The sequence below is a fragment of the Eleutherodactylus coqui genome, chromosome 1 (assembly GCF_035609145.1).
Source record: "Eleutherodactylus coqui strain aEleCoq1 chromosome 1, aEleCoq1.hap1, whole genome shotgun sequence".
Lineage (NCBI taxonomy): Eukaryota > Metazoa > Chordata > Amphibia > Anura > Eleutherodactylidae > Eleutherodactylus > Eleutherodactylus coqui.
Window position 1 is genome coordinate 279,822,005 of NC_089837.1, and position 27,613 is coordinate 279,849,617.

Below are 27,613 nucleotides of genomic sequence, written 5' to 3' on the forward strand. Positions count from 1 at the left end.
ACATTTTTTTTAATTTCTTTTTTTATTTTTTTTTTTATACACAACTTGTGTCCCCCTGGGGGACTTTCACCACAGTACTGCTGATCGCTGTGATAAGGCATGGCAGGACTACTGCCCTGTCATGCCTTATCGCTTATACAGCGATCATAGGCTATGGCACTACAGGACACCAGTGACTGGCATCCTGTTGCCATGGCGACAAGCCGGGCTCTCCCTCTATGAACTCTTTCCCTGCCGCGATCTACTTAGATCGCAACAGGGAAGGGGTTCACAGCAGGGGGCGCATCTCCGATGCCCCCCTGCTGTTGCAGCGAGACGCCAGCTGTGACTGACAGCCAGCTCCCGCTGCGGGATAGCGCGAGATCATATGTAAATTTACACCCTGGAGCGGGAAGGGGTTAAATAGTGAAAACCAGGGACCCCAGGTGCTGGCACTGGATCTAGCCCTAAGCCATATCAGTTTTGTGCTACACTGGGTCAACATCCGCTGTACTAGCAATGAAGTTAGGTCTGGCTATGTTTGTGTTACAGAAAGTTAGGAAGTAGAATCTGCAGTCTTCTTTGTGCACAATGTTTAGAACGCAGAATAACAAGATACAGTACAGGCATAGGGTGGAAAATGGTAATAAATGCAGGATACAAGCCATTACATAGCCATAAATAGTCATATTCATCATGTATACACATAGCAGTCCTTTGAAAAGGTAAATGCATGATAAATTATTAATCTTATTTTACAATTATGGTGAAACTTAACCTATAGGTAATTTGGTACTTGTGGATTATCAGTCATCACTTTTTTTTAATTAAGTTCACAAATGTTTCACCAACACATATGCGCAAAAAATAACACTACTTATTTCTTAAACTCTTTTTATTTCTCCAAAACCTAAATATTTGTAATATTATTTAGGTGTTATAAATACGGCAAAAAACTGCAAGTTAACGGCAAAAATTGTTTTTTTAACCCCTTCCAATCCACTGTCTGACGTCTAAAGACATTCTGATTGAAGGCTGTACAGCTTCTGATGTCAGAAGGCATCCAGCACGGTATTCTTACTGTATATTACTGGCCGCTCTGTTGTCGGAGGCCTCTCCAGCATGTCCAAAACTGCAGTACTGGCTCTAGCCAGCAGGTGGCGGCATTGTATAATGGCAGAAAGAGAAAGCCCCCTAGGAAACCCTGAATCCAAAATTGGATTACAAAGGGTTAAAAAAGAGATACCGGTATTTTTACATATCATTACTTTTAGAAAATAAAAAAAAAATTTTAATAAAGGAATTAGTTTTCTGTCACCATATTCTGGGATCCATAACTCTTATTTTTTTCTGATAAAGCTGTGCAAGTGCTCATTTTTTTCAAGGCAACATGTAGTTTTTATTGGTAACTTTTTAGGGTTCATTCAATTTTTGGAGGGAAACGGACTGACCAAAAAATCTGCAATGCCTATATTGTTTTTTTTATGGCATTCATAATGTGGGTAAAACAGGGGAATAATTTAATAATGTTGGCTTTTAAAGATGCAGAGAAACCACTTATGTTTCTTTTTTATTGTTTAGATTTTTTTATAATGGGGAAAAAGTTTTTCTAAACTTTTCATTTCTTTTTTTTAATACTTTCTAATTTTTGTTTTACTTTTTATTTTTAGTCCCACTAGGGAACTCCAACTTGAAATTTATTAAATATGCAATACACTGCAATACTTCTGCTTACAGGTAGAGCTTAATACCCATCAGAACGTCAGAATTGCATTGTGTGTAGATAGTTGGTCGACAATGGGGCCCATATGAATTAGTGGTCAAACAGCCATGATTGCAGCTGTTCTGGGCAGGTGTTTCATACAGCTGAACCCCCTAAATATGGAGCAGGCTTGGCTCTTGAGCCCCCCTCTGCGACTGCATGACAGATGTATGTTATGCAGTTACTAGGGGGTTAAAAAGCAATTTGTTTTTCTGTCGCCACATTCCAAGGCCCCTAGCATTTTTATTTTTACATCTCTGGAGCTAAATGCTAGCTTATTTTTTGCAGGACAAGTTGTAGTTTTAATTGGTACCATTTTGGGCTACAGCACGTATATCTTTTTGATTGCTTTTCATTCCATTTTTGGGGGGAAGCAGGATGAACAAAAAGAACAATTCTGGCATTGTTTAATTTGACTTTCTTTTTATGACATTCATCATGTGGAATAAAAATTGAGACTGCATTTTTAACTGCGGAATATGTTCTGTGGAATGTCTTGTGCAATTTCTTGTATTTTTTCCACAGACTTTATTTGCAGAATTACATCTCCTGTATGTTAGAGATCTAAATCAACAATTCCGCAAGACAACCTTAATTCTGCAGCAGAAAGCATTTCTGCTGCGGAATTTAAAGGGGTTGTCCCGCGCCGAAACGGGTTTTGTTTTTTTTCAATAGCCCCCCTCGTTCGGCGCGAGACAAACCCGATTCAGGGGTTTAAAAAAAAAAACGGATAGTACTTGCCCGAATCCCCGCGCTCCGGTGACTTCTTACTTACCTTGCGAAGATGGCCGACGGGATCTTCACCCTCGGTGGACCGCAGGTCTTCTGTGCGGTCCATTGCCGATTCCAGCCTCCTGATTGGCTGGAATCGGCACACGTGACGGGGCGGAGCTACGAGGAGCAGCTCTCTGGCACGAGCGGCCCCATTCAGAAGGGAGAAGACCGGACTGCGCAAGCGCGTCTAATCGGGCGATTAGACGCTGAAAATTAGACGGCACCATGGAGACGAGGACGCTAGCAACAGAGCAGGTAAGTGAATAACTTCTGTATGGCTCATAATTAATGCACGATGTACATTACAAAGTGCATTAATATGGCCATACAGAAGTGTATACCCCAACTTTGTTTCGCGGGACAACCCCTTTAATCTTGCTGTTTTGAAGTAAAGATGTGTGTATTATAACAGGTGCAGAATTCAAGCCCCAGAGAGATAATATTGTGAAGCAGAAATGTCCACGTGGACTAATTCCACCCTATGTGAAATGCCCCTAAGATGCTGCAGTATCAATGGGATTAAATGTCTGGGATCATATATTCCTCTTATCTTGGTCATTAAAATAGGAACCTAGCTCCATCCAGCATTGGACATCTGTGCAGGGCTTACACTGGGCCACCGTAATATGGTGCCAGTCTGTCTTGGTGACCAACGTGAAGCAGCCTATTGGTAACATAGTATGTTAGGCTGAGAAAATACATACATCCATCTAGTTCAGCCTATTGTCCCCCTTATGCTGATTCAGAAGAAGGCAAGAAATCCCAATGAGATAAAAGGCATTTTTTCTCATGTAAGGGGAAAAAATTCCCTTCTTACTCCACGTCTGCTAATCAGAATAATCACCTGTGGTCATAAAGGGATTAAATAAATGCAATTGAAAGCGTATCTTTTGTGTGTCCTAACTTATGATTTGAGTGATTTAAAAATACCTGAACTTTCATGTTGGAGTGCTCATGCTCTGCTTTCTGTTTTTGTCTCCTTCCAGCAGCTGAAGAAGGCCCCATATAGCCCCATAAAGAGATTAGATAACACTAGTGCCAATGGAGCACGAGTGCCCGAGCATGAAAGTCCAGGTACTCTTTAACCCATTAATGCCACAGGACATAAGTTTATGTCTTGACAGGGTGGTATTTTACGCAATAGAATGTAAACCTATGTCCTGTGAATGGCAAAGGCTAAGAAGTGAGCCCGTGTCATTCTGCAGGGGAGGCTGACTGTGAACGACAGATGGCATCCCACTGCAACAGTGGGTATCGGTGAAAACACTGATGCCCGCAGTTAACTCCTTACATGCCAAAATTAATGTAGATTATGGCATATGAAGGGTTCAAAGAGGAAGCATGCTTCCTATGTGATGTCATCGGCCCTCCGCTATATAATCACGCAGGGCTGCTGGGCTGTCATGGCAACCGAACACTTGACCATAGTGTCCAGGCCTACCTTGGCCTATGAACACTAAACTAAAAAATGCATTCTCATAGTGATCACAGCCTTTTTGATTTAAGTACCCTACCGCAACATCAAAAATGTAAAAAAAAAATAACAATGTAACATGAAAACACGTAAAAAAAACAAATTTTGTTTGCATACTTAAAAAATAGCTTATTTGGTATCTTCTTATCGGTAACAACCCGTACGATAAATTAAACTTCCTATATATTCTGCACAACAAACACCATAAAAAATGTAAAAAAGGAGGCAAAATGTTTATTTAGCTCATCTTGCATCCCAAAAAACCGTAATAAAAGTGATGAAAGAAGCTGTATTCACCCCCAAATGGTGCCAAAACTACAGTTCATCATGTAAAAAACAAGGCTTCACAGAGCTCTGACCATAAAAAAATAAAATAGTTATGAGACTTTGAATGCAACGATGTAAAAAAAAAATTATAATAATTTCAAGAAAAAAGAGTTTTATTGTGCAAAAGTGGAAAAACCTAAAAATAAATAATTTTGGTATCGTCATAATAGTACCGAGCTGCAGAAATAAATGATCATGCCATTTATGCTTCATGATTAACTTTGTGGGGGGAAAAAATGGCAGAATTGATAGGTTTTTTCTTCCTGCCCTCTAAAAAATTAATAAAAGTTTTACAATACATTATATGCACATAAAAAATGGTACCAATAAAAACTACCATTTGCCACACAAAAAAACATGACACCATATTGCCATGTCAACAGAAAAATAAAAAAATACAGTGGAGATGAAAATCACCAAAAAATCATTGCGTCCTTATAACAAAAATAGACCAGGGTTAAATAGCCTGCTGTTAAATAGTATATCTATAAAAGATAAATTTTATTCTATTTAACCAACTCTAAGTTGGGGATTGGCCACAGCTGATTACATGATTGTACTATCCGAGAGTGAACAGACAACAGTGATGCCAGACCAAGCAAACAAAAATGATAATATAGGCTTTTTAAAAATTATTTTATGGGGTAAAAGGGGGTTTTATTGAGCTGTGGCGTTATTGCTGAGGGGAGGGGGCATGTGTTGGTACTATTACTGAGAGAGAAGGGGGCACTGTTACTATACAGGGGTCACTAAGGGGCACTATGAATGTGAGAAAGTCACTAATAGGCACCATTACTCTAAGAGGACAGTGTTCACATTGCTCTACTGGCTAACATGGTACCAAACCTTTTTTTCGTTTTATCTGAGAGGACACAAAGGGCATGGTTTAGCAATAAAAAAATTGCAACAATGTATGTAAAACTTGTCCCTCTTTTTATTGTTAAAAACCTGGGAGCTATGTGGGGTGTGTATTCTGCTAAGAAAATGAGCTCTCTTTAAGGGCTTGTTCACATGGGCATGAAAATTGTGCAGAAGATAGCTGTGTAAAAAAATTGTGGCTGACTGCGCTAAAAATTGCGTGAATGGATGATTTTCCTCAGTTGAGTCTCGAGCCTCATTAGCATAGAAATCACCAATTCACACGATCTGGAGTGGTGCGCTGCAGAAAAAAATGTGCTGCTGTTCGGAATTCCCTCGGTAGGTGGAAATCCTCCGTAGGGCGCCTACCCACTGGCGTTGCCGATTTTCGTGCATGAAAAACGCAGCGTTTTTTGCGCGTTTTCCGCACGTTTTTCGCGCCTTTTTTGCGGCGGTTTTTGCGCCTTTTTCGCGGCGCTTTTGTTAATTTCCATTGACAATCATGGGTGCATTAAGAGAAAAATAAGGAGACATATGTAACTGACAGTTCCTATGTGAAAAATTGCAACGAAACGAAAAAAAAAACCCAAATGGACAAGAACACATTCTATGCTAATTGCTCTTCAGAAAAAAACGCAAAACGCAATTTAGCATCGCAGGAAAAAAAATCGCCAGTGGGTAGGCACCCTAATGGATGCAGCTAATCTCCCTTCCCTCTCCCTTTTGTTCAGCTCCCATGGGAGTATATGGAAAATCCTGTGCATCATGCACCAAATATAGGTCAGGTCCTATCTTTTCACGCAGCAGGGAATTTGAGCTGCCTGAATTTTAATCGCTGATGTCCTATCTTTTTAGGTGCAAGTTTTTTTGCGCGGCTAAAATTCCTTATTCTGTACATTTCCTTAGGAAATAATTGGTTCCAATAGTCGTGATTTTTTTTTGCACATGTCAGTTAGCTGTGAAAATTCCCCCATGTGAATGATCCCTAAATTGCAAAGTCTTGAAAATCAACTTATGAGTAAAGGATAAGAAGCCCATTTAGTTGCATTGATCTAATTATGCAGCATTATTCATTAACATTCTCTGCATTACTTGATATGAGGGGGAATTGATATTTACCCTTTTGGAAATTCGCAGGAAACTTCCCTGGCCTTACATAAAAATACAACCATAGAAAGTAACATGCCCTTTTTCAGGTTCACACCAAGCACAGAGCCATAGCATGGCATTAGGAGGAGGGAGACTTTGAGCAATCTCAGGCACTTACTAAATAATGCCAATACGCAAGTGTATAGACAGGTTGCAGCACCCTCCCAGAGCAGTGATGTAGCAATAGGTGTCGCATAAGCTATAGCTCTTTTCCATTGACATGAATTTACAAATAACAATGTGCTGCCTTCTTCCTGTCACTGCAGAAGACCCCAAAGTTGCCGTCTGTTAAAAATCCCTCAGTAGGCTCAGTGTGTTATGTGCCCCCCTCACAGCCCTGCTGTAGTGCTATACCTACTACAGGACTCAGTGACCATTGAATGTTTACATTGAATAATCCTTAAACTCCAAATTGTCTTCACTGCTGTGTGCGGAGCACAGGTCACCTTTTCAGCAATGAAAGGATTATAGTCTGGGGTTAGAGCTGAACACATTGCATCACGAGATTAGAATGGGTGTGAGAAAGTTTATACATATCTAGATGGATAGATATTCAAAAGGAAGGAGAAGATTTGGGGATTAAATTACAAACAATAAAAGACAAGTACACAATCCACACATCACTGAAAAGAGGAAAGTTTTTAAAGTTTTCTAAGACATACCACTAAGTTCCAATTGCAGCGCTGTCTCTTGTTTACAGTTTATAGGAAAATGGCGACACTACAGGAGAAATCATTTTGTGTGCTTGAGTTTACTGAGTGTGAATCAATTGTTCGAGTGCAACATGAATTCCGGTGTCAATTCTAAAAACAGCCGCCTCGTCACCAGCAAATTTATGAGTGGCACAGAAAATTTGTGGAATTTGGCTGCATATGCATATGCACTTCAGGGACCATAAAACTGAAAACAAGACACCCAGTGCAGCAATGTAGCAAAAAAAATTAAACTTAGTGATATGTCATAAAAAAACTTTGAACCTTCCTCTTTTCAGTGATGTACAGATAATACAATTGTCTTTTGTAGTTTGTTTGTAATTAAATCCCTGAATTTGCTCCTTCTTTTTGAATAACCCTCTGTATGTATACAATAATTATATATTCCAAAAAACTTTCAGTGGAAATGTCTGACTGGCAGTGATACTCTCATTCTCTGTTTGCCAGGGGTGCAGTGTGCTACTTGTGCTGGTCAACGCATTCTTAAAGGGGCTCTGTCTGATATCACTACCCCCACAACCATTTAATTTCATCAAGCTTTTTCTTCGCTTCTGTGCCCCTACCCCCCTATGTTCTGATGCTAATACTGATAGTGATCATGGAGTAGTGGTATTATTGTATATGTCATTATATAGTGCGTTTTGTTCAAAAACTGCATGCATGTCATATTTAATCAGTCTATTGTGCTAATATTTAGTCATGGTATTTGATAACTAGTATTTATTTTTTTGTAAAACCCTAGCTACAGCCCTGGAAGTACTACAGTTCAGCGCTGCAGCACTCTGCCACAGGAATATCTTGAATGTGACTGTCCTTAATACAGTATTCCAGTATTTGGGGCCCCATTTCTCAGTTTGCCCAGGGCCACACTTCTCTGCATGGAGCAGGGTTAACAGTAATCTCCCTGTGCTTGTAGGTTATGCCCTCTTCTTGCTGTTGGATTTGCTTTTAGTTTACATCAAGAAATCGTCTGGAAAGAAATTGAGAAATGTAATTTGCTCAACGGCGTATGGAAGCAAAGAGGCACCAGTGCGGCTGCTGGAGCCGGCTCACTGCTGCCTATTGTCCTACAGAGGGCAGAGGTGCATCATTAATTACTACCAACATCAGAGCGGGTTCTTCAAAGCCAGAGGAGGAGCAGGCGCGGCAATATCAACGTGTACAGCCAGGGGGCGATGTGTAATGCGGCTACTATTGCTCTGGGTAGGGGACTCTGGGCCTTGTACAAACGCAGATTACAATTGTTATCAGCAGACTGCAAATTGAAGAGCATTTCCACCTTCTGCTGCCCTATTCCTACATGCAGATTAGATATTCGCCAGCCACTCTTTTCTTTACGCGTTGCATTTATCTCATGGGTATTATCCTATTACCTGTACTGTATTGTGTTAAGAATAATTTGCAAGGTTGCTGATGGTGTTATATGTGGAAGTGTGTGTGGGACTACATGCACATATATTGGGAATAAGGAAAACAGCTAGAGACAGGTAAATGATTAGATTATATCTAGACAGATGTGGGGTAGCAGAGATAGTTATACATAGGAAAAGACATGAAATTGATATATTACAGCTACTGTTTATATTGTATGGGAGAACTACATTGATCTAAAGGAGAACAAATCTTGCACATATGATTATGACAAAGAGTCGCCTAGAATTAACTGTCTGTAGACTATTTCCTAATTCTGAAGAATCTGCACTGAAAATGGGGAACAGCCGTCAGATCTGGTGCAAGCTTTAGCACTTATATACACAATGCATGTAAACAGGTGTTGATAGATATTGTATGGCTTTGAAATTTAAATGTACTTCGACATATCGATAGATGTTGAATACAGATTAGATGTCGATATAGTTTATAAAGGTAGATGTATAAAATATTATGTAGACCTTTCTAGGCTGGTTACATAACAGGAATTACTTTCCTATTTGCGGCACACATTTATATAATCTGCAATTAATTTATGGCTTAAAACTATTATAATAAGGAAGTCGCCTCCATGGCAGCACCAACTCCCACTATTCTGCTGTATCTGTAGCCCCAAAGACACCTTGTGCAGCTCACAAAACATACACGGATGAATGTTCCCCTTACCGCTCGTTGTCACATAATCAGATGGCTCGCTCTGTTTTACAGCATGCGGCAGGTCAGTGACTGCAGCTAATGTCAGCAAGCCTTGGCACAGTGGCACACACAGAGGCATCACATTCAACCTATATGCCACAGTCGCTAGGGTACCCAACAGCAATGAAACACAGTAGGATGTTTCCCCGCGCTGTAATTATTAATGGTGGAGCAGTTGGTAGCATTGTATATTATACTAAATAAAAAGATCGCATGATATTGCTGCACAAATAGAGCGACACCGCCAAGTGCAATCATCTATTTCTGCGACCTCATCATACCAGCACATTCCCTGGCAGGTCACCTCACAGAGAGCCAGTGCAGAAATCTGTATCTACAAGCTGGGGGGGGGGGGGGGGGGGGAGGTCTGTCCTCCAAGATAACAGTGTATAAACCCACAGCCTACTAACATCATAATGCCGGTAATCTCGCTACACACACTTTTTAGCTGTACAATATCATAATATATTATAGGCCCCTAACTGAACAGAAAATACAAGAAAATCAAAATGCTTCGAAATACTGAAACAATGTGTCATGTTATATTACCATACCATCATCAGAAGAAGAAAATAATAACTGAACAATCAAGCAGACACATACCATATAACTATGTATTAATTCTTTTGGCCAGCCGACACACTCAATGAAGTACAAATTTTCTAACCATGAGATTTTCTATTTTTATTAAAAATCCACAAATTCTCAACATGTTTCCTTTCATACAGTGAATGGTCTAATATGCACTGGAGGTCACACAAGCTTAGGTTTAGAATAATAACAATAAAAGACGTATGAGAAATTTCATATATAAAGAAGAAGCAGCTCGGAACTGCATATTTGACCATAAAATTTAAATATTTGGACTTTCTTTAAGGACACAAAAATAAAACTTGTCTGGGTCTATATAAGCCATTAATGAACGCTCAACAGGACTAAAAAGTATATCAAATGTTCGGCAATGGTGGAACATACTTGTCTATGGCGTAGTTTTTGTGCTATTAGGTTATTGTATTTGGCACCTCACTTTCTTGTAGCACAGTGTAGCACATCCCTTCCATCCACACAGAACAAAACTAACAAGAATGAATCATTTGGTTGATTGCTCAAAACGTTTTGCTTTTTTTAAAGATTTTACAGAGGTTTCTAAAAGTGGATTATTACTAAAAGATTAGGCTCCTGAATAGAACGTCATGTAAGTAAACAGTTGACTGCTTGAGTTCCATAGTGTTTAGATTTCGCTAGGAGTGAAGGTAGTCAGTCTAGTCGCAGGCCTGGCAGCAGACCTTCACGGTGAGGATACTCGATTGGTGTTAGTAGCTTTGTCAAGGTAGAAGAGTTGATGCTGAGGGCTTTACATTGTTGTATTTCATATTTTGGCTAATAATAGGTTGTGTTTCACCCTTGATTCGGGTGAATAGTAGATATTAATGACAGCTAGTTTTATGTCTCCAGCCTCTAGGTGCAGGAAATAGACATTCTGAAGAACAACGCTGTGGCAGCACTTGACTCTACAGCTTCTCCAGATTTTACTCTGGAAAACTCAATTCTGTTGTTTCAGTAATTCCATTGCATTCTGGTCATTTCAGTCCAGACAATGTTGTTGATTCAGAGGGGACTGTCATAGGTTTACCAGTTCTGTACAGCACAGCATTGTCAGGAGTCATGGCAGCTTTAGTCCACTGTTCATAAAAAGCTACCAGACTGCAGCTTCATTCATTTCTGGTGGATGTGACAAGTGATTCCCGTATGTGGCACCGCCATTAACTGATAGAGATGAGAAAGGAGGACTCTGACCAAACACCTCTGCGGACATTGAGTGCATGGACCCGGGAAGGTTAGGCTCCGGGCTGGGAGAGTCTCCTGGAGGGTGGGACATGATGTCGGTGAAACGCTGGGCCTCACTAGACGGGTGGTGTCCAGGTAATGGGTGCTCCATGGTGCCTAGTGGGGTTCCTGCTGGGCCAGATGAGGCGACAAACGGCAAATCTACGGGGGTCTGAGCTTGTGATGAAGGGGGTCCTTGAGGAAAAAAGTCGTAGTTGCTTCCTGGGCCATAATACTCGCTCTGGTAATCTACAAAACCAAACACAGGAGCTAATAAACCCACGGGGAAAAAAAAGATGTATAAAAATCAGTCTTTATTAGCAATGGTTAGACCGAACGGTCACACAACTAATTCTGACATTTAATTTTTACAAGACCATCAGTGTTCCGTAATAAACTGCACCTTAACCATGCAATTACATATAGGATATTAATGCTACTGTATCGTGTGGCTCTGCTGAGCTGCACACGGCTACAGGATGCCTAGTAAAGTCCTTATGACATTTGTTTTCACTAAACAATAAATCCAGCTCTAGTGAACTAAAACAATTCATAGTAGAGCATAAACGCAATAGATCTTAAATGAGGGATGATTGCTAAAAATGATCTGTAGTTTCTAGCAGTGATAACTGATCGTATGAATAAAAATAACAATGCTACTGATAAAATGTTTCTATAGAAGCAGAACGAATAAAATACGCGGCATACTGTGCGAATCCAAACTGTTTCTAATTCTGCTTCTAGATTATAACATTTCAGTTGTCTCTTGGTTGTTGTTGTTGTTATTATTATCTGACCTTGTGGACATTAGTGTTGCAGACAATAATCTCCCTGAGGTCAGGTAAGCTTTGCTGATGACTGGTTTGTAGTTTTGTCTGGGATTTCCAGCATTAATTATTAACTTGCGGTTCATGCATCACAACGCAAGGATTCGCTTCTCCTGCTCTCATCGTTTGGGGTAATAAGAAGACAATACAATTAATATGGAAATATTAAGTAGTAGTGGAGGCACATGGGCTACAACCAGAAATTCCTGGACTGTCTGTAAATATTGGGGACTTTTTTCCAGTGTCCGTGAAAAATAAAAAAGATGCATCCATTTTTTAGGCTGGTGGTACTTTAGCAGCGGAATTCTGATTTTAATTATCATCCTTTTGCTGCTCACACTAAATGCTGGTAATGAATTCTTATCAGTGTCTATCCTACAAATATGTATTACTTCTCTTTATTATTCATCGTGGTTTTCCTATATGTTCCTGAAAAATATTGTCTGCCCATGATTTTTAGATATGTCGTCAAAGGAAAAGAAATTTTCTGGTTGGCAGCCACAGCACGCAGATGGCACTTTCCATATTAAAAATGTGAACTAGAAATGCTAACTTTATGTCCATTTACTGTCCTTACGAGTCCCGTAATCTATGTGATGCCTACCTGCAAGAAGGCTCATCTTTTTGTGCGCTATAAAACTCCTCTAGCGGTAGTCTAGTGTGAAGATGTCATTAAAACGAACAGGTCAAAGTGTACTATACGTGTTGATCACACAAGCAGGTAACGCGTGGTGTCACCACGAATATACACACCTCCATAAAAAGAAAAAGGCCCATTAGGAATAAGCTCCCCCGGCTCCAGGCGGTCCACCAGCGGCCTCATCCTCCGGGGACTTCGGAAGAAGGCGTGCCTCCTGGCTCCCAGCGCGCTCAGCTGCTTCATCCGCCGCTCCTTAGAACGCCGGTTCTGGAACCAAACCTGCAAGGGCAACATACATTTGTATCATCACCATCGCCGTGAGCAGTATCGGCGAGCAGTTCGTTATTAGCTATCATCATCAACACCCTGCCATATGCCATAGGTAACCATAAGATCGGTTTCATTAAATAACAGACTTGCTTTTCTGGATGAAGGCTGAACTGGGGGGACACTGAGACGTTTATATTATAGCCAACATAATCCCACTAAAAATGTGACAGCTGGCCACGCCCTATACTGCCGCGGAACGATAGATCGCCTGTACATCATCTGGTTAGTAGTATCCATTGCCTTTAGTGTCTACTAAAAAAATAAGTCAATAAATATAATTAACTATCAATTTATTACAAACTGAGAAATCAGCAAACATTCTGGATTTTTGGATGGGCTGCACTCCAGTGCTTGCTATTTGCCATGTGCAAGCACCTACAAAAATGAATATTCGTATAAGACAGCGGGTCAGATAAGGGACTGGGTGCTGCTAATGTAAATATGGTGATACTATTTGTTTCTGGCATAATTTACATGACAGAAGACTGCAAGTTTAATACTTGTTGAGAAGTGTGAAATTCTGAGCTTTGACTATAGATAATGCTGCTTTACATTTCATTTCCATATCATTACTGACATCAGGGTTTGTTCATTCTTATTTTTATTTGCTTTAACATCTTTGAGCTCCAGTTCCATTAGAAGGCTGAAAAATTGCAAAGTTTTTATTTCCCTTCATAATAACAAGCTCACATGATGCACAAATTAGCTTCCTCATGTAAACTGAACACAACAAACCATCAGCAGATAAACTTTTTACCTGGGACAGTATAGGTTGCACAACACACCGCAAGCCATGGTTAATTCAGTACCAAAATTTGCAAGTGTGGAATTGAAATTGGCTTAAAACTTGCCTGCAATTCTGCCTCAAAATGCACAGTTAGACCTGCGGATCGAAGCGTGAAATTCCACAACTGCGGATTTGGCTGCATCCTTATTCTGTCCCATTGTGAAAGATCCCTAAAGGACCTTTCGCATGGGACAGAATATTCTGCAACAGCGTTGCGGAACATGCCGTCCCTGAATTCCACACCAAAATCCGCACTGCTAACTGTGGATTTTGATGCAGAATTTCCATCAGGATTATGTTATTTTCAATTCCACAACGAAATCAACACATTAGCAGTGCGGATTTTGGTGCTGAATATTCATCAATGCTGTTGCGGAATATTCCATTCTGTGTGAAAGGTCCCTTAGGATCCTTTCACTAGAGCGGAATATTTAGACATTCTGCAGCTAAAAATGCAAGAAATTCCACACCAAAATTGGCATGTATATATGAGTGTAATGGCTTTGGAAATCTGCAGCAACAGATTAGCTGCGGAATGCAGAAATATTTTGCCTATATGAAAGGGCCCTAATTGTCCATTGCTTTGTAAAAACCTAGACCATAGTGAAAGTCAGAACTAGGCAAATGTATAGTATAGCCTACTGTAAGATGAATGTGATGAACAAACAGTGCAGTAGAATCAATACTGTCATATGATGATGCGTTGCACATGTTGATGGAAATGCTGCAAATTGCACTAAATTTTGCATGTGATATGATAAATATGAAACAACTCGCTTGCCATCTTGTATATTTCTCTTCTTTATGCCACCTCATGGCTGCTGCACATTTGCACCAATTTAAAATAAAAAAGGACACATGTCGTTTATAAATTTTCGAACTTCTCTGCATCTCCTTCCTGAAAGTCTTCACAACTGTTGAGGTAGGTGCAAAAATTGTCCAAAGCCCATACTAAATTGGGGAGCATTTCATGTAATCCATTTTATTTGTACATTTTGCTTAGCAACTCTTCCCGCCTTTCAGTAAATGGATTTCCTACTACTAACAGGATGTTCTACCACTAGCATGCATGGCATATGGAGTGTATAAGCCATATATGTATGATTTATAAAGGGTCCAACTGCTGGAACCCCAGTTGCCAAAGCAGCATACTTCCAAGTGTTACTCTCCTTCAACTTTCTTAAGCTGGGTCTTTTCAAATGCATAGGGCCATATTTATTTGGTGCTGTCTGCTGTGCCATAATTCTAGCATAGGTTGTACCTTCTTTTTGGTGCTAATCAATATAGACAAATTTACTATTGATTTATGCCAAAAAGAACAGATGTTAAGACTCAGTAGTAGTCACTTTTCAATAGTGCCTTAAAAAGGGTGCACAGTTTGAGTGGATGTGAGTTTTTCGGATAGATTTATCAACTGAGACATTTTAAAAATCCTCAACTTTTTTGAGTATTCTTACTCCAGTAACTGGGGAGCGCACAAAGTGTAGGAACATCTCTAAATGTATTTAAAGATGCATCAAATTTATATGCATCATGTAATAATATGATAATCTTGGTGCATTTTATGCCAGAGAAGGGGGCAAAAAAGTAGGCCAGAAAGGTGGCATCAAAAATTCCTCTGATGTCAATTCCCCCCATAAACTATATGGGATCTTTCACATGGGATGAAATTGCCTGCAGGAAGCAGTGCAGATGCAGATTTTGCCAATTAGTGTGGATTTTGTTGCATTCTTAACTGCGAATGTGTTAGAAATCTGCAACAACAATCCTGCAAGACATCCTTAATTCCACTGCAGAATTTAATCTTGCAGTTTTGAAGCAAAGATGCACAGATTTTAACAGGTGCGGATTTCAAGCCTCATAGGAATAACATTGTGATGCATAAATGTCTGCGTGGACTAATTCTATGCCCTGTGAAAAGTCCTTATAGAGTTTTAGTGATTTGCAGGGTAGTAGCTCATCATATATTTATGCCATATCCCACAGCTATACCTTGAATGTTAGGGATGGAAAAAGTATTTCAACTGCTTGTTCAAAATATTCATATGTTTCAGAAACCAATTACAGGGGTCTGACAAGGCTTTTCATATTAACTGACAAATGAAAAATCCTAATTTAAAAAGTGATCTCTAGTTATGAGATAAATACAGTTATTTAGAAATATTTGCTAGGAATTACTTGAATTTCCTATCCACATTACCCTGTCTACAGACCGCATAAGACCATATCAGACAGGATTCTTATGTATCAGTATGTGATTAGTTGTTTTGTCTTACACAAATGATAAACTTGTGGTTTTTGTCTACTGGTCCAGTGTCATTCTGTTTTCCTGTCCAGCATGACAACTGAGGCTTTAAGACACAAAACTCATCCTATTGAAAAGTATGGGATCAGTTTTGTCATCAGTTTCCCTCCTGTGGTTTTGTTCTAAACTGTAGGGAATCAAAATATGAGGGCCTGGACTTATTAAAGGGGTCCTCAATCTTCAGAAGTCTGGCTAGTTTTACATCCAAAAGATTTCCTGAAGATGATGATGTAAAATAGCTTTTTATTTTAAAATAGACTAACTCAAACTAATTGTGTAGCTAATACATATTTCATCATTTTTCTGAACAGTTTGTATTCACAGACTCCAAAAATGTAAAATAATGTTTTTGCATGCTGTAAAAAAGGAATCATGTATGCTATAATTCTGATCCTTTTTTAATTTAAAATCTTGTAAAAGGACAAACATAAAAATTGATAACAAAAGTTCATGCTTAAGGTTGCAATAAAACTAAGTTTTTGGGGGGTTCTGCAGCACTTTCTTTACAGCATATAATCATATCATTTTACATAGGTTTTTCATGTTGTTTTTATACCTTGGTCCCCTTTGTTTTGCAAGATGCAATGACATAGCATGCTACAGGTTTTGCACCCTGTAAATGGATTTAAATAAACTTGGAGATATTAGTGCAAAAAGCAGCACTGACTTTGTCTACGCTGCAATTTTTGTTTATTAGCTTGTAGTCTGATAAAAGCAAACAAAACAAAAATGATGTGTTGACTAATGTCATTATTTTAATTTTCAATATATAAGTTTGTAACAAAATACATAAATTTACAAAAAAAACAAGAATGCAAAGGGGAGTGGGGAATGAAGCCACACTCCAGTAGAAATTAAGGTGATCAATCAAATCTGTGAGATTTTTTTAAAATTTAAGACAACATACACTGAAATCAACAAAATCACAAGCGGTAATGTAAATCTAACCTTTATCACACTAGGGCCTCAGCTTGGGTGATAAGAACTTCAACAGATAGAAAACGTTTCCCTTAACCATTTATTAATACATTCTTTATCCATGGTTTCTTTTGTTCAATGCGGCTGATCAACCTTTTGAATGATTGTGCATGCATAGTTTGGTCATATTGGTAACAATGATTTGCATAGTACTGGATTTAAGGAACAGGACTATACAAGATGCCATTCGGATAGGGCTCATTGACATGTGCATATTTGTGCAGCGTATTATGTGCACAATTTTTGCATCTGTAATGCACATTGAATAGAATCCATTGATTTCAGTATGTTCCTTTACATTTGTGTATTTTTTCACATGATGTTCGATTGCATTAAAAACATGCAGCATGGCCTATTTTGGTGCGAATCATGCACTGCAATAAGCTATTGAAGAGAATGGGCCAGCGCTAATTAGCAATGAATACACACGTGGGCACTTCTGCGTATTTTTTTGCGTGTGCAAATATGCAAAGTGTGAACTAGCCCTTATGATATATCCCCTTAACTATTGAGCTTTGCATTTGGTAGCACTTCTACCATATATGAGGTTGAGAGAGGTTATGTACTAGGGTATACTGTAATATGTATGTGTATTGTATGCAATATACAGACTTAATTTCTGAATTGCTTTGTTCTATAAGTATATGTATATGCAGTTAGTTATTAGGCCTAGACAAATAAATGTACAAACAAGATTTTCATTCTAGAAGCTATTGCAAGCATTTATGCTTCTTTCACACAATTTTTCCCTCCAGGTTTTTAAACGCTAAAGAACACCTGAAAAAAAGTCAGTGATTTTTCTTAACTGCTATATTGTAGAGGCATTTTCTGGGTGTCCCTTTTTTGAATTCACATACTTTCTACAAGTGTTTCTCTCTGTCATTTTTCTCCTTGTAGAGAAACCTATCCAAGAAAAGCGTAAGGCCAGATTGTCATGAGCATATGCGCATTTGCATGCACAAAATATGTGCTTGTAAACGAACCCATTGAAATCAAGGGGTTCTATTCACTGCGTATTTTGCACACAAATATCTAGGCAAATATAGTTGTGTGAATTCGGCCTTAAACACCAAATCTACAGCCTGCTACAATTATAAAAAAAATGCCACTCATCCAAAAAATCTGCAACAAAAGAAATAAAACTGCATGAAAAAACACACTGCAGTGCATTTCATGTTTCCCTACTAATACACAGTAACATCTGGTAACATCTGGCTGCAACATGTTTTGCCGCACAAAAACCGGCAAAAAAAGACCCAAATGAAGACATTAAAAATATTGTGTTTTACTGAAATATACTGTGCAGAAAGGAAAAGGGTGATTTCTCTATGATACCCTTTACCAATGAGAATTGAGATTTAGGTTTCTTTAAGTGCCTCACTTGACACATCATGGCCTTAGTACCCTACATTTCTACTACTACATGGTACCAGTGTTATTGCTGAAAATGTGACTAATCAGGTTTCATATATAAAGCTTTTCTTATTTTACGTTGGCCTCACATGTTAGACTACATTCACATGTTTGTTTATGTGCCACACATCTGCCCTCCATAGAAATCCTGGAGTGCATTATGAGGGTAAATTCACACCTTTTCATAGTTCTTTTAGATCTCTCTACCATTTAAGACAATATTTTGGAGAAAATCTGACATATAAAGCTGAGTTGCAGTGAAATGCTAAAGGAAAACCATTGCCAGTACTGATCTTAGGGTTTTCTATGGGACAGTCCATGGCATCAGTATTCATGCCAGATGACTAACTGCACCAGACAGAAAAATGTTCAATACAGTGTCATTCTGTCAGGTTATGTCTGGCTATGGATACCGAATCAGTGGATAAAGTGCACCAAAAAGGCATCAGTTGTATCCGGCTTTGGCATGACAAAACTGTCTGGAGACAACCAATGGACTTGAACCCAGTGTAAATGGATTTTACTATTGGGATGAGAGTCCATTTTGGACCAAAAGTGTCCAAAACAGGTACAGTTTTAGGACCGACCTCTTTAAAAGGACAAGGAACTGATTATCCCAGTAGATATGCCAGTATTGTAGACATCTGCCCTGAAGATACAAAAGAATAGTGACAATAGCTATTCAAATGTGAATGCAGATGTACAGACATAGTAACACAGTATAGAAGGCTGAAAAAAAACAAATGTCTATCTAGTTCAGTATATTATCCTGCAGTGGTGATCCGAAGGAAGGCAAAAGAAAAAAAAACATGAAGTAGAAGCCAATTTTCCCCACTTTTTCTGGAAAAAAAATCTTTCCTGACCATAAGTCTAGCTAACAGAATAAATCACTGGATCAACAACCCTTGTGAAGTAGTCAGTGACTATAACATGTACTATTGTTACATTCAAGAAAAGCATCCAGGCCCCTCATGAACTCTTTTAGTGAATTCACCATTACCATGTCCTCAGGCAGAAAGTTCCATAGTCTCACTGCTCTTACAGTAAAGAACACCCTTCTATGTTGGTGTAGAAAACTTCTTCCCTCTAGACGTAGAGGATGCGCCCTTGTTACAGTCACAGTCCTGGATATAAATAGATGATGGTAGAGATCCTTGTATAGTTCCCTGATATATTTATACATAGTTATTGGGTCGCCCCTCAGATGTCTTTTTTCTAAAGTAAATAACCCCAATTTCAACAACAGAAAAAAGAGCAAAGGCAATTATCTTCAGAAATGTCACTAGGTAGTGGTATTAATACATGCAGACTTGTGTGTTTTTAAAAGTGTAAAAATACCTTGCCAGCTGCTTTCAGTTATGTCATGGAAATTTTTTCAAATTATAATAAATATGAAAATATGTAGATTTATATGCGTGATATGGAACTATTCATCTACTCAGTTTCTATCACAATATGCAATGGGTGCTATGCTGGACAGGCTCTGGAGAAGCAGCATTGGCCTACCTACCCAACTTGTTTTCTAGTGCACTCCAGTGTCATTTCAAAGCTATGGTGAACTTTTTCAGGCCACCATTGTGTCCTAATTACCAGTCATAGAATACTCCCCTCTTCTAATGCAAATATGCAATGTTTATCCTTGATATATGTAGATGCTCTAAAGGCCTCAGGCACACTAGCTTTTTTTTAGTCTGTGTGTAGTGTGGTAAAACATTTGACTATAGATGGACAGCATATATGCTGTCTGTCTGTAGTCCATTTTTACCACGCTATACACAGACTAATTAAAAGCTAGTATTACTCAATGCAGCAACACACTAGTTATGTTTTTCATGTAGTCCATTACTGCATGAAAAACTATTGCAAGCACTATTCTGATATGTTTTATGGACTACAAGACTATAAGACTCTCCTATTCAAGTCAATGGAGATTGAAAATAAGCAACACTCAGATGCCAACCATATGCAATCTGTGTGCTGGCTGTTTTTTTTTTTTTTTAAGATGCAGGAAAAAAAATTAGCTTGTTGCAGTTTTTTGTGGGGATTATGTGAAAAACCTCCTCCAGAATAAAAAAAAAACCACATAACATATGGTAATAGGTAAGGTATAGTATGGTAAATATGGTAAAATGTGGCATATCTGAAGACATAATTGTTTGCTGATACCATCATTACATAAAAAATAGTGAAGAAACTTTCTAGGCCACAGCGGTGAGGTCCAGGGCTAACTGAGGTGAACTGTATAATACACAGCATTTGGGTGGGTAGTCGGGGCTACTGTCCGCACATGCGCGAATGAGAAGCACCTGTCCATGGCCTGACACCAAGTCAGCAGGCGATATATCTATGTCTGCTTTCTATGCCAGTCTTTACTATGTTCTCTGTTACCACCAAACTGGGAAGAACACTGTTCTAACACATTACAGACCACACTTTCACTCAAATAATAAACGTGCATTTCCATTGTATGTTTGGTCATTCAATCTAATTAATATCCGAGTAATGTGTTAAAACTGTCCGGCAGTCCATGACATTTCTATACTACTTTTATGTACTTATTGTACGATAACAGCTATGCACTAAATGATGTCCCGTCGGTAGGAAAAGAAGGACTGTACATATGTGCACCCATAATTGCTGCCCGAATAATAACTTCAGTAGTGAGCAAAAATCCTTGAGAGGGCACATAACAGAACACCAGGCGTCATAATTCTGGGTCTCTCCCGCACACAAATTCTGTATGGTAGTAGCAAAGTATAGTCCTATGTTATATGTACGTGTCAACTATATATATTTTCATGTGGACTTGTCGCCTTGCATGTAGGTGTTGCTGACTAGAGACCCAGCACTGCAAGACAATCACTCTACCGCGGCGTTCTACAGCAAGGAACATGATGGCTCCGGTCCTCGTCAGCTCGTGCAATGTATATCTACAATGCGTGCTTTAGGGGACTGCTTCTCTTTTTGGGAGGCCTCGGAGAGAAACATTTAAGGCATTAACTTCCCCCTTGCTTGGCTTTCCCGCTTTAGGTCAAGAATGATTGAGTTAATTCTTATTACCCTGACAAGATTACTCCTAATTATCTTCGCACTGAGGTTCTTCCAATCTAACCTCGCCTTAATGATCTTTTAACCCTCCATTACCCCCAGCTCTGCGGGTTTATAAACCTTTTAATAATCCCACCTCATTGTCATTCTTATTTTTCCATTAACCCCTCACATTTATGGTTATTAATTTCTAGTCCATTTGCAAGTTGATACCCCTGTACAATCCTTTAAGGCCAATAAATGAGGATAAAGCAGGGGAATACTGAAGCGGTATTTCCTACTACATCCACATTCACATAACAAGCTCCATATCCAAGAGCCTGAGCAGCGAGTGGTGCGACTCTGCTCTAGATATTAGTATACTAATAGGAGAGTATTACTATTTATTTTATTATCACTAATACCAATATATTCTGAGCACCGAGTTCTACATACTACTAGCAGATTATTATTAATATTACTGCTATTCATATATTCTGTGGTAGGTAATAATCATAATAATAATTATTATTATCAGTTCCTATTATTATTAGTATCCGTCCCATTATTACAGACACCTTTCGTTGGAGTAATTTGCTTGTGGTATATTTCTGGCCGCTAATATTACTCTTCTAGCAAAAATGATTTTAGTTGTTAGGAATAGATTACTGAACAAATTCTTTATTTGATGCTACTTTAGCATTCGCAGAAATAAAGTACTCTTATAAGGTGTGATTAGTGGATATAGTACAGAAGCTGAGGATGTTACCTGTATGACCCGCATGTTGAGTCCGGTCTCCTGGGCCAGCTGCTCCCTGATGTGCCTGGTGGGTTTAGGGGTCGCCGCGAAAGCGGCCTTCAAGGTCTCCAGCTGTTTGGCTTTGATAGTAGTACGGGGTCCTCTCCTTTTAGCCCCCAGGTTCTGGTCGTCGTTCTCGTTAATCCCAGCCTCTTTATCTGAGATGTTCGCGCTTTCTGAGTCTTTCGCATCGTCTTGAGATGGGTCTTGGGAGTCAGGAGATAAACTAGGGTCACTGCCTGTCACTATACCAGGAGGGAAAGAAAGAAGCTTATCAGACAAAGGAAAATCGCACCGGGACTGACGGCACTGATTGTACTTGTATGAGCCAATGACCAAATAAACTACACCATCTCTTCTTCAAACAATATCTATCTATCTATCTATCTATCTATCTATCTATCTATCTTATTTTCTGAAGCCTGCTTTCTGTAATGTGACAATTTGGGGAGACGAATAAAGGAAAACGGGAATATAGAAGGGGAAAAGGGAAACTAGAAGACATCAAGGGTATTAAAATAATGGGAATGAATATATAGATAAGATAGGATACGTGGATATAATACACAATGGCACAAGCTATACCTGAGAGAAGCGTATTTTCTTTGGCAGCATTGTTGTTGTTGTTTAGGTAATCTTCTTTACAAACGAACTTGTTCTCATCGATGATATATAGTTCCTCTCCAGTGGAGAGCTGTTTGTTACACATCATACATGTGAAACAGTTCAAGTGGAATACTTTGCTCCTCGCCCTCCTGACCAGGTCACTGGGGGAGATTCCCTGGGCACAGCCCGCACACTTGGTACCAAAACGTCTAGATGGGGCAAAAATACAAGACATGGTCAGTACCACTCCCAAAGAGTAAAATATCAATAGAGCACTGTATATATATATATATATATATATATATATATATATATATATATATATATAATATATATATACATATATATTATATATATATATTATCACATATATATATATATATATGTACTTCAAGTACATAGTAGCGGGACTGATGCTTAAAGTAGCATATTCAGCAGGATTTTCAGGACGCATACATAGGTAACGTGACTAGCTACTGTTTTTGAATTTCAGGTATATTTAGTACATAACAATCATTTTCGCGTACTTTGGAGAGATAATTATCGATTTAAAAGTGCTTCTGTGCTTTTCTTAGACGCTTTCTGTCTGAGCAGAACCGCACAGTATCTATCACAAGACGCATACACCTAGAACTTCTCTATATGTCTTGGCTGTGTGTACATTTGCTGTGTATTTAGTACATTCATCTTTCCGTTCTCCCGGATGAAGATAAGCGGAGGTCGGTGAGCTGTGGCCACAGATAACTATGTGTTATGTTTGTTCTATGCTTGTGATTGTTGGATGGTTTCCTCCTCAAACACCTCTACTATTCCGATACAGTTCTCACTTCTTTCCTAAAATCCACATCCAATAAGGACTTGGGGCCTGAGCTGTGGCCGGTGCAGGATGCCCAGGTGTCATTTCCTTCTGAGGAGTACACATACATGCCTGTGTAGTATACAGATGGGCGTGCATATAACACAATGCAGCCGCACAATTCTGTATTTTATTTAGTCTTATAGCATATTTATAGATATTTTCTTATAATAAGCGTTATGTTTTACATTTGTCAAATACGGTCTGTAAAAACGTGAATATTTAATAGCCATGTTCTATTGCTAATGTACTACTATGAAATGATCAAGGTCGGGAGCTAAAATATGTATTTATTCCTCATCTGTATGCTGGAATAAATATACAATATAGCTTGTCTTTTCTTGTCAAGAACAGCAAAAATGGCATTTTCCCTGGGCCTATTCGAGCCCATTGACATGAAAGGATCAAGAAAGATCAGCTCCTTTATCTGGGCAAAACTTGTCACTTTCATCCATCAAATTATCATTTTAACTTGCCGCTTGACCTCGGAAAACAGTGTGGGAGAAGCGCATCCCGGGCTATATAATTACCAGACCATTTGGGTAAGGGGGCTACTAAATACATGGTGTGCATCTGCTGATCGCGGGCATTACATCCATTCCCAGGACATCTCCAAGGAGTCTTTATCTCTACTTTGTCACCACTAAAATATTCATCAGATGCTAAATAAATTCCCACTCGACAAGGGGGATTTGTAGTCTGCCCGGGATGCATCATCTTGTGTCTCATGTCCACTATGATGGGAACATGTGTTAGTACTGAGGCAGACGTGTAAACGGTGTCATTCTCTCCCTATTAGGTTACACTTACCAATATGCATATAATGACATAGCACACTATAGACATATAATGCACCAGGAATGTATAGTCACTACAACCAGTCGAAGAAATAATATATATAATATGTAGGCGTGTAGGATAGCCAGAATTATAAAGCGCAGCTGCCACTAATACTCTCTCCGGGACATTGCTACTCACCTGAAGAAGTCGTTTTTACAATAAAGCTTGCTTTCTCTAGAAAAACATTTCTCTGTTAAATTGCATTTACATTCACAACACTGGACGCATTTGACATGCCAAGCCCTGTCCAGAACATTCAACAAGAAGCGGTCCAGGATGGGCCTCTCGCATCCCGCACAGTGCACCATTGTCTTTGGTTGGGTGATATATTGAGGGGTGCTGGAAGATCCAGGTGACAGGAGCCCCAAACTCTCAGCAGGACTGTAACACCAATGTGGCTGTCGGGCCGTTTTCCTCTGGAGTCTTGTGGCAGCTGCAGATAGCCCAATGGCTTCTTGCAGCTTCTGAAATAATAGAAATCCCAAACTAAAGATATCAAGAAACGTGACAGCGATCAGTTGGCTTTCTGCATTCTGAGGTAGCTCAGTCAGTGATGAAAGTGCTTCTGCTTTCCAAAACAAATAGCCAGTGGTTGGCTCTAAGGTGCTAGCATTGTCATTGAGGCGCTTCACAGAGCTCCCTGTGAGGGGGGTTATTTGGCTCTAGGGTCGGATCCCCGAGGTGGTCCGGTTCTGCCGCTTTGTGCATGAAGGAAGATCCCTATGGCCCATTAATGTTCTTCAGGTCTGGTCCTTTACAACGATACAGTCCTCGCAGGTAGATCAAAGAGTCCAGCTAGTTGTACAGAGCAGACGGTTGGTAGAATAGTACCTAATAATAGTAATAAAAAGCCTTTAGAGGTGCTGCCTCTGGTCATACAGGTTTGTTACTGCTCTTCCCATGCGAAGTGTCTTCCCTGGACTGCATGTTCTCAGCAGCTGTAGAGCTCGCCTTATGCCCAACTCAGTGACGACACAGCCATCCACAACCAATCAGCGCCCTCCAGTCCTCATGTTAAACCATTAACCAACACACCAGGCTCTGATAGTACTGGAACATCATAGCTACAAATAGAGAAAGCAAAGCCTTTATAGCTAATGTCATATTTCCATTTTCTAGACTCGCTCAATATATTGAAGAGGAGGATCTACAACACAACGGTAATAATGCATCAAGTATGTATGATAAGTGTATAAGTTTCTTCCAGCGCAGACATGATAAACATGGCAGGTAATGTATAGATGTGGATATATCTCTACTTTTTGCTTTCCGGGTATGGGTTTATGTACTGCAAAACCAGCAGAGCTTCTACACTTTCTCACTGTTGTACAGTCTGGCGATACACACACACATGATATACATACACACACACACACACACACACACACACACACACACACATACACACACACACACACACACACACACACACACATATATATATATATATAATGTACATATAGTTCTTGTAGTAATGTGATGTCTGACGACAGCCAGTATTTTGGGTATTACACACACCGTGCTTTTATGAGATATATTATGAATGATCTGGTATTTTTTCTTAGGCATTTGATTGGGGGAGATGTGATTAAGAATTCTCACGATCCTCTTGGAAATAAATAGGAGTACAGATGGAGATGTGTGTACTATAAGAGGGGATTATTGGGGTTCAGAGTAACACATCTAGATACACACGGGATCATGGAAAGAAGTTTCCATCCACTTGCTGTGCAGGAAGCGATGCCCCTGTGTACTGAACGGTGTAACAAACGTTTACAAACATGGTAGTTTTGGGTCTGGCTGGCCGATATTAGGTGTTGATTGGTAACCAAACAAGCCAGGAGTTTCTGATCCTATGCTCGCTTGTAAATTGTTTGTTCCTGGGACTGGTGCAGTGCTTGTTCTTAGGCATGTATTGCAGGCGGGAGCACTTTTTCTGATTTTATTGTAAAACTATATGGAAAGCAATGAAACAAGCAAAGCATGTATGCGATGACAGCTGACAGCGGTACATTGTTAGTACATTGCAAGTAATTGTTATGTATACTACAGCATACAGTCTAAATTAGCTAAAAAAGTAAAGCAAAAAGCAATCAATAAATCCAAAGCCAAATACAGAAATATTTCAGCATGACAGTATTCTGTAGATTACAGCGATATATATTCCGTGCACATGTTGCGGTGTACATACACACTGGCCATGGCTCTAAACTGGACTAATCTTGTGTTGGCAGTGCCCATAATCAGGATAATATTTGCAGTCAGTTTCTATATAATCTATAGACGTGTGTGGTGATATGTAGTGGAATATGTGACTTTCCATACCTCCAGCACCAGAGATCTTCTCCATAACATTCGTTAGAATTTGGACACTACATTCCCTTATGATCAGACACATTTGCAGTCTCCCTTGTCCTTTGTGTGTGCCATGCTCCCAACAATGCCTTGTGCCATTCTCTACCTCAGCTGTTTGTTTGCATTCTCTGCTCGTTTATTGGTAAACGGTAAAAAATGAAATCAATAGGGCAACCTCTCGCCGCCCCCTTCCCTCTGCATATGTGCTGTTTCTCATGTAAAACAGAGGGTAAGGAGTGATGTGTGGAGATGTCCCGCTCCTATAGAGCCCATAGGGCGACAGCTGCAAGCGTCTGTCAGGGGACTTCTCCTTTCACTGGCAGCCCCACCTGACATGTGCTGCTCAGGGATGAATGAGATCTAGAAGATGAGCAGCTCAAGCTGCACCCTTCCCCACTTCTAATGGCTTTTCTGAAGTAGCTGCTTATTCCCTCAGCAAAAAGGAAACTTATTTTCATTTCTTGTCTCCATCATATGTTATACGAGACAGCAGGTTGCTTACAGGCTTTATGGTGGAGAATTATACAACGGGGTGTCGTAGAAAAGGAGGCTTGTACTGCACATTTAATTTGTAATATAAGAGAAGATTATTTTTGTATTAGTATCATCATATTATTATTTTATTTCACTCTTGTATTTTCTGCTCCGTACAATGTATGAATTTGTAGAAGATCAATGTACTGCAAGGAAGCACCTCCACCTGGAGCTCTCCAGCCTCGGAGGAAATGATCCCCTTGTCATCAGCGAGCTGGAAAGCGCCGCACTCAGGACCAGTGCACCGTGCACACAGGCTCTTTTGATCCCCCTTTTGAATGGCGAATTGATTTATTGTCAGGATTTCCTGGCCAGGAATTAGCTCC

The 27,613-nt window shown here is 39.5% G+C and overlaps 1 protein-coding gene across 2 annotated transcripts; it reads right to left on the reverse strand.

Moving 5' to 3' along the window:
- Positions 1 to 9,864: 9,864 nt before the first annotated feature.
- On the reverse strand, positions 9,865 to 25,310 carry LHX1 (LIM homeobox 1). 2 transcript variants are annotated; one of them, XM_066609259.1, is made up of 5 exons: positions 24,537 to 25,310; positions 22,682 to 22,911; positions 22,067 to 22,341; positions 12,571 to 12,736; positions 9,865 to 11,239 (listed from the first exon to the last, which is right to left on the reverse strand). In XM_066609259.1, the coding sequence occupies exons 1-5, from the start codon at positions 24,704 to 24,706 to the stop codon at positions 10,860 to 10,862; spliced, it is 1,221 nt and encodes a 406-aa protein (XP_066465356.1). In that variant the 5' UTR covers positions 24,707 to 25,310; the 3' UTR covers positions 9,865 to 10,859. The 2 variants fall into 2 exon arrangements, with proteins under 2 accessions (XP_066465356.1, XP_066465350.1); XM_066609253.1 differs by having other exon boundaries at positions 9,865 to 11,260.
- Between the last annotated feature and the right edge of the window lie 2,303 nt (positions 25,311 to 27,613).

Excerpts from the sequence above, each read along its gene's own strand:
- LHX1 (XM_066609253.1), bottom strand. The coding sequence starts at position 24,706 with ATGGTGCACTGTGCGGGATGCGAGAGGCCCATCCTGGACCGCTTCTTG. Across the intron at positions 22,342-22,681 it reads AGAAAATACGCTTCTCTCAG|TGACAGGCAGTGACCCTAGT; the intron begins GTATAGCTTGTG and ends CTCCTGGTATAG. Across the intron at positions 12,737-22,066 it reads TCAACATGCGGGTCATACAG|GTTTGGTTCCAGAACCGGCG; the intron begins GTAACATCCTCA and ends TTGCCCTTGCAG.